This window comes from Lissotriton helveticus, chromosome 9 (assembly GCF_964261635.1).
Source record: "Lissotriton helveticus chromosome 9, aLisHel1.1, whole genome shotgun sequence".
Lineage (NCBI taxonomy): Eukaryota > Metazoa > Chordata > Amphibia > Caudata > Salamandridae > Lissotriton > Lissotriton helveticus.
In genome coordinates this window covers 1,160,176,269-1,160,184,938 of record NC_136070.1, presented here as the reverse complement: position 1 = coordinate 1,160,184,938, position 8,670 = coordinate 1,160,176,269, and the positions used below count along the sequence as shown (strand labels likewise).

The window sequence follows — 8,670 nt, the reverse complement described above, 5'->3', positions numbered from 1 at the left end:
CTCCACTCTATGCCACTTTACTCTACTCTGAAACAATCTACTCTGTGCCACGGCACTCTAATCAACTGCACTTTATGCCACTCTGCGCCACTCCTATCTAAGCCACTGAAATCAACGTTGGACCACTGTTCTCTATGTCACTCTAGGCCACTACTCTACTCCACTCTATGCCGCTGCACTGTATGACACTCTGCACCACTCCACTCTATGCCACTGCAGTACATGCTGCGCCACTCTAAGCTATCTTTCTCTAAACCACTGCAGTCTATGCCGATTCACCCTCACTGCTTTACTCAACACCTATACTACTTTTCATGACTGCACTTTAAGCCACTATACTCTACATCATTGCGCTCTATGTCATTGCACTCTATGCCATTCTATTCTACTCTGCACCACGGTACTCTACATCACTGCTCTGCACCACTCTGTACCACTGCACTCTAAGCCACTGCACTCTACGCTACTGTACATTGTTTCACTCTATGCCACTGTACTCTATGCCAATCCACTCTAGTCCAGTCTTCTCTACTCTGCACCATGGCACTCTACGACTCTATACCACTGCACTCTAAGCCACTTCACTCTACTTCGAAACAATCTACTCTATGCAACTGCAGCCCACACCAATATTCTACTCTGCGCTACTCCACTCTATGCCACTCTATTCTACACTGCTGCACTCTAGGCCACTGCACTCTACACCAATGCTCTCTACACCACTTTAATCAAAATCAATACACTTTACGCTGCTGCACTCTATGCCAATCTAGTATGCATCACTGCACTGGACACCACTATATTCTACGACACTCCACACCATTGAAATCAATACCAATGCACCCTATGCCACTCTTCTCCACACCACTGCACTCTACAATACTCTACTCTGCAGTATGAACAATTCCAAAGGCCCAACACACTCAAGGTCTGCCAGTCAATGCCTGTTTCGTATGCTTGCTTTTTTAAGTCAGAGAAAATGAGTGTATCCTCCAAAATCCTTTTGTTATCATTCAGAACTTCGCAAAATTCTCAGGGTGAAATTTAGTATGGAGTATATTAGTTAGGTGTAAAGCCAATCATACAGCATATGGTCCTCAATATGTATTTTTATTATTATTCCAAGATCACATTGTTGTAACAAATTGTAGCCAAAGTAACATTGTTGTAACTGTTGTAACCGACTTGTCTTTTGCCCTAGAGGCATGCAAACCTGTGGCTTTTTCAAGGCTAAAGAGATAAGAAACAAACTTATGGAACCATGTTGTGTTACAGGGGGTTTTGCTGGCATATATTTCAAAAACTAAAGGGTTGTGGTATCCTGAGAAAAGATCACTTTGTGACATTTTAAATACCAAAAATGTATTCCAGCGTAAAGGAGTGGTATTTAAGAAGAATATCAACATAAAGGAAGATAAGGAAATTTCCCATGCTAAACAAGTGGTTTTGAAGGTTTGTAGCAAAGAAAAATTTAAAGATTAATTTGTGGCTTATTATTGTGGATGTGCAATTAATGTTAAACACTGGCAATAGTTAAACCTCTCAGAGTTCATTTTTATACCTGCATTCTTCATAAATAAATTCAAAGATAAATGCACAAGGTGTCTGTAATTGCACTTTGCTGCAATAAACGTTTCTGCGAAGTAAACTTAATTGACCAAAAGTAGAATTACAATAATAGAAAATTCACCAGAATTTTTGGGGACAAAAGTTGTGGACCAAAAGTTAGAGATTAAAGAAAAGCTCAATTAAGGTTAGATGGTCTGATAACCAACCCACTCACACTTACTTACAACTGTAGTTCAAATTACAGATTAAATTGCTGCACAAACTAAAATCCACTTTAATATTGTACGGGACTGCAGAGACTGACAAAAGCACTGATACTTACAGGTAAGCTTTAAACCGGATTGTTTTTTTTTTTTGACAATTCACCCACAATTTCAATATTGACGTAGATTAGTCTAGAACAATTGTCAATTACGGGAGCTGCCTCTTACAAGTTTTTTTAAGATGGACCTGCCAGCATTTATTTACGCGCCAACATATGCTCAGGAGGCCAATAATTGTTTTCCCCTGACTTACAGACATGATATATAGGCACTTACAAAACTTCTTACTCCCTTAGCTCACATTGAAACTGTTACGTTGGACCACATGTCTACTATCACCTAACCTAATGTGGGCACCGTAGCACTGGAATACACCATGCGCCTCTAAAGCTTCAATTCGGTTTGTGAAATTTCCGACATGAAATGACTAACACCAGCTTGCTTCGGCCGCGCGTTTCCCCAAAACTTTGGAACTTTACTGACATGTAATGACGGATACCGGATTACTCATTTGTGACATTTCCAACATACAATGACTGATACCAACTTGCTTTGGCCCTGTGCTTCCCCAAAACTTTGTAACTTTAGAATTGGTACTCACAATTTTGAGAACTTACTTCATCCCCGTTACTTATGCTATGTGCAGATAGGCATTGGCTTTCCCTAACCCGGCACTTTCCCCTGCATTCGGTAACCTAACCCGGATTTGGATACCCGGACATGCACATTTTAAGATAGTGGGATAGAAACGGCATGGTTATTGACATTTACACCGCTAGTAGGGACTACCATGATCTTGTTGATAATTAGCACAGCCATCTGAGTAGGTTTCCACAATTATCCACCCCAAGATGGTGTAGGAAACCCATTAAGGACCCGACACTGACTTTTTGCCACCAAGGTATGTGAGGAGACTACCCATAATCTGCTCATCCAGGGGAGGCAGAAAGCCCACTAGACACCAAGAAATTACTGAAGTAATGCCAGAGTTTATAACAAGGCTGGGGTATTGTACCCTGATGGTTTATTGTTCCACTGGGGTGACAGATTGGGGGGTGAGGTGTAACATTATCCACCAGGTCCACAAATTTACTGGACCCCAGAAAAGTAGGTTTTCAGTGAGAAGGATTAGATTTCCCTGGCATTGGGTGATCGCTCCCTATCCTCAGGGCACGTTCATTCCAAGTAGTGGTTATTGCTGTGGAAAAACAATGGGTGGAAGGTTAGAATTTAATTCCTGCCAGTATTTGCACACCAACAATGCAGCTGTTAAACTACAATGAGCCTGGAATGGGTAACAGGGTCCTGTTTTACCAGGTCCTTTTCAACAGATATTCCAGATGATGGGCTCATTTCTGCTGCAAACTACTCACACTTTCCATGGGGAATGGCTGCAGTATTTGGGCTGAACACTTGGCCCTTGTGAAAACTAGGGACTCTGGTGAATGGAGAGTGGTCTGACTTGCATGGATCCCAGCACCTTTTCCTACTCCGAATGACTTGAGATGTCAAAACTATGCTTAACAAGCTGACAGACATTGCCCCCAAAATATTAAATCTATCTCCTATGGAAAGTGAGAGGAATTTCCATTTATTTTTTAGGCAAAACTAAGAGGTTTGCAAGGCATTCTGGGTAAGAATGTTCTAAATCTATGCGAGCTATACTCTTCCAGCAATCCCCAGCATACCATTATTATTGGACAAGTGTAGAAACGCAGGGTGGTAGGAATTTTGCCTTCCCCTGCAACTTCCACAAAATTGCCACACAAATGTGAAAATTTAGATTTTCTGAATCATAGTTTGAAGGTTTAAAGGCATACTAGATAAGAAAGTGGCAGAATACATAGAAGCCACTGTAGTAATCACTCCATGCAGGTAGATGATATTCAGGAGGATTTATTCAAGTTAGTTGGAAGATCAGTAGTACAATAGTATTCAGCCCCACCAGGAGCAGCCAGTAAGGTGCCCAGCCCTTCTCAAACTGTGTGATTCATACACCAATATTCTAAGTGACATCATCTCAAGAGTGTTCCACTGGTGGAGCAGTGGAAGATATGTAAAACATAACCAAGATACTACATAGCCTCCTTTCTTCCAAAGGAAAACAATATAGAGGAAAATATAATCAGATGGAGAAGCTAGTAGGAAGAAAAAGAGAGGAGAGTACTAGAGAGAAACAAAGCAAAAGTAGAAACAAAGAAAGTAACCAAAAAAAATCTTAAAGAAACAGCTAAACATAACGTATTTCCCACAGAGGTGGGTCCACCCCTTGGCCACAGACAGCACTGGTCTCAATGACTCCATCCCGTGGGGCTGCCTGTCCATGACTTGACTCAGACACCCTACTACCATCATGAATTCGTGTGTTCCTGCTTCACCCACGCGCCTCTAGGTATTGACCCAGAACACACACCACTTGAAAATACCTAGTCCCGACGTGGTTCGCCTAGGACCTTTATCACCCTACAGGTCCTAGCTTCCCTGACTGCTATCTACACTGGTTATCTAGCCCATAGAATCACAGTCAACTACACAATTAATGTAGCCCAGGAGGGGTCTCTGAGGCCTTGACATTTTTACAGTTATTGACAAGTATCTCCCTTGTCTCCTTCCCCTGCCGGAGTCCATCCCGGCTGTGAACACCCTCCGAATTCTGGATTTTTTGGCAACCCTTTGTATATGAACATGATTCCATATGTTCTCTTCCCTCCACCCCCAAGACAATTTTGGCACACAGCCTTTGGGTTTCCCTGAATGCATTACAAAATGGCCAACATATTTGTGTGCCCTCCCTTGGCCGTTTCTGAACGTTACCGCGCATGCACGATTTTTCCTGACGGCACCCCGGTCACGTGACGGGGGCGATGAGATTTGGTCCGGGATTGTTCAAAAGATGGAAGCTGCCACTGAGACACCACTCCGGTCTCTCTTCCTCCCCAGACATGCGGGTAGGTTCTAAAGGCAAGTCCGGACTGCGGACAGGTAAGATTCTGACTCCCTCCGCCCCACGGAGGCCTTGGTTGGACTTTCGTATAGTCCGCCTACTCACAGTTGAGGCTGAGTTGTTGCGTTAGCTTGCACATGTTTTTGCCGCCGGTGCAATCTGGACTCCTTGACGGCCACGGGTGGGTCGTTGTGCTTCACGTGTCTTGTGTGGCCGCGCTGCCGCCCCCCCACTGCCCCATTACCACGAGCGGGCCGGGTGGTATCGCTGTCTGCGTGATCACGTGGGGTGCCTCTACACGTCTTTCCAGTTGCTGAATGGGAGACTGAGTTGCCCCCCCGGGGATGCGTGACTTTTAGCTTGCTTCCCCACCTCATGTTGACGAAGTGCATTCTGGTTACCTAACTACCAGTCCTCGGTCACAACCTATTTTAACCACTACCTTTACTCCTGTCTCCCCCTCACTTAGGTACCTCAACCTTAAGGTATCAAGCACATAGGAGATGACCGTTTAAGCCGTTCCTATGTCTAAGTAGGGTGAGATTTCCAGCATACTTTGTATATCTTTTTTACAGTTGTAGCCTCTGGTGACCCCCGATTCAGTCACTACACCTGGCCCGTATTTACTCCTACATTGGATCGATTGCATTATCTTGACCAGAGCAAATTACTAGGCACTTATACTATTAAATACAGAAACAACCCAACACCCCCCCCCCAAACCACTTTTGTTTTGAAAGAGCAAGTAACCAACGGTGGTGACCAAGTCCGATTATAGTATGCACTGCGGGCATTAAGATGTACCTTTTTTGTCGCCCTCTCTTAGGTCCCACTTAGAGACTGCAGGACCACCTGGCCTGCCTTGATTTAACCAAGTGGAAGGTAGTATCTCCCCCTTCCCTTGCTGTGTAGCACCCACTCCTTGATTTTTAGGTCCTGACGAATTGCTCTTCCGAGCATGAAACATGTTGACCTTCAGGTAGATTAAGATACCGCTGGATCATAGCACTAGCGTGTCACATTCTGCTCACGGTTTTTAATAAAGTAGTGAACCACACCATTAAACATTTCCGTGGATTTACTAACTTTTTTTAAATTCCCACTTTCACACACACGTCTACACTTTCCCTAAAACCCTCATGCACCAACTGGCAGGAACACAAGATCTCCGGTAAAGAGCCCCTTTATGGGAGCCCGTCAAACATTGCAGCGCCAGTTTGACGAGGAGCAAAACCCAAATGATGAAGCATGACACCTAGCTTGCTGGGTGTGTGAGGGTTTTAGTTCCGGAAGGGGTATCCCCCCTTCGTTCCCCTCACTTCTTGTTGGGCTTGGTTACGCCCTCTTTCCTTCTTACTCCCCAGGGAACAGCAGAAATCTTTTGTTGTTATAGTCCCAACCTTCTTTCCAATAAATGAGAAAAATAAATAAAGAGAAGAAAAAGAAACCATCAATGAGTACTCTCTGTACACCAACTGGCCAGGTAAGTATGCGAGAGAGCAATCCACATCAGGAGAAAAGAATATGACCGAGAAGAAAAGAAATACATTATAAAACTCCTTCTCCATACTATTATAAACATTTGGGTTTTAAACTAAATAGAAAAGTAATGGGATACTGTGTTGTGAATGAAAAAGAAAAACAGAATAGAGAGAAACACACCCAGTCTAACGTGAACCAATGCACTATAGTTAACTGACATGAACCAAACTATACACCCATGTGGGTAACAATATGAACGTGCAGAGGCAATCACACGAGAGTCCCCAGGAGCAGCCAGCAAGGCGCTCAGCCCTTCTCCAAATGTGTGATTCATACAACAATATTCTAAGTGACCATCTCAAGAGTGTTTCACTGGTGGAGCAGTGGAAGACATGTAAAACATAATAACCAAGATACTACAGCCACACCACCACTTTTTTCCCCAGATAACCTGTTTTCAAAAATATCTTGGATTGGTAGGTTTCTTTGAATGATGGCTGAACCTGACCTACATAAGACAGGAAACCACCACCACAAAAGTCTATTTATCCAAACATTCATTAGTTAACAAGGTTGCATTTTTGGGCCATTCCGGTCCCATGCAACAGGCTTACTTACATGTGGGGTAATGGTTTGATCGGTTGGTGTATGGAAATGAAGAATGGTAGGACTCTTGCAAATATATATTGCATTTCTCTTTAGTTTCTAATTGTAAGCCATTGTGCACAAATGCTAAACACCTCCAAAATTACTTGGCACTGTGGGTAATCTAGAGTATCACCATACCCTAGCTGAATAAGCTCTATGACAATATGCATATTCTGTGCTGCATTTCAAACATGCATAGTTTACATTCATTTGCATTTTTATTCATTAGAATGTATCTAATAAAGTGATGCATGGTCAGTACACTATAATAGCCTGCTACCACCTGGCTCCGAAAACCAGCCCCATGCAGGACAGGCAGTGCAACACACACAATATCCCATTACACAGTATGCCCGAATGGTGCAGACCTACATTGTGGATGGAAGGCTTGGCTGGACCACTAGTCTTTCTGTTTTTCTGGTGCCATCCAGCTGGAGACCACTGGCGCCGAGGTAGGGTCCAATGGTCGGCCATATGTCAATATGTCAATGAGCAGTGTAGCATGGCATTATATGCTTCCTCTAAGACTGCACTTTCTATGTGGAGAAGAGACGATCACAGCCTAGTGCCACCTGACTCAGAAACCCTGTACCTCACAGAGCAGGGATGAGAGTGCAGTAAACAAAAAAACACCCTCCTTATGTACAACATCAAAAGGTAAGGCACCGGTCCACTGCACCACATGCAACTGGATTGTTCAGGCTGCTCGTATTTCTGCTCCTCTGGTGCTGCCTACCAGAGAGAGACTGTTTGTTCCAGAGTTGGGCCAGGATGTAGGCTGGCCAAAGAGGTTTGTCAATGATCTGACCAAATTTGCCGAGGTTGTGAATGAGCTGAAAATAGATACATTCGGCAGAAATGGATAGATCTATGATCGCTGAGAAGACCGTTTATAAACTTAGAGGCTGCCCCAAAAAATGGGACAAAAAGTGGGGTCATTGGAATGTTTATAGGGGTGAGATTTGTAGCTCTCCCACTGCTGACATGGCCATGGACAGAACTGGACCCTCACACCGTGACACAAGATGAGATATTATATTTGTGTGTGCAATGCATATCTTATTACTCTCTGTATGTCATTATGCTACTGAACTGCTGATTTTGCTCTGTTTTATTTCAATAAAATCTTATTAAAAAAAAAAAAAAGAAGAAAATAGATACATTCAGAGTTGTTCCGAGCAGAGGGCTTAAAATCATGTTTGGCACGGGGCCCATACATTTTTTATGTTTTTCCTGTTTAGCACAATAATAGTTGCTTGCTATAGACTAGCTAACCCATTTTATAAGTCATAGTACCAACTCAAACCTGCATCTATTTTTATAGAGACCGGCATATCGACCAATAAATATATACAGCTTTCCACATAAAAAGAAACATTTTAATAAGGCAATGGTTTTCACAACCTAATGTTCTAAAATCCTTCAGCCATAATCAGCCTTATGTGAAGAAACAGTCTTTACATTTGCTTTTCAGGCCCACAGTGGAGGACTCAAAAGAGACGGTACAAGAAATTTCAAAAACTGTTTACCATTTCTTGCGCAACATCATCAGGAGTTTCCTTTTCCAGATCAAAAGTAAACTCAATTGCTCCATTATCCTTTGGTTTTCCTTTCAGTTTCTTCGGATCTTCCACCCAGAGTCTTAAGGCAATAGAGCATTTGCTTCCATGGTCTTCTTCTGCAAGTTCCACTCGTACCCCTGTATCTTCAGCGAAGAAGGCATGGCTTAATAAGTCTTTAATTTCATATCTACAAATAATTTTT

The 8,670-nt window shown here is 43.0% G+C and overlaps 1 protein-coding gene across 1 annotated transcript in view; it reads right to left on the bottom strand.

Annotated features, from left to right (window-relative positions):
• The window catches only part of WNK2 (WNK lysine deficient protein kinase 2), a 581,173-nt gene that overhangs the window by 333,868 nt on the left and 238,635 nt on the right, over positions 1–8,670 (bottom strand). Inside the window, exon 7 of the mRNA XM_078661612.1 lies at positions 8,436–8,655. Within this exon, the coding sequence (XP_078517738.1) occupies positions 8,436–8,655 (220 nt within the window). The remainder of the gene's footprint in view (positions 1–8,435; positions 8,656–8,670) is intronic.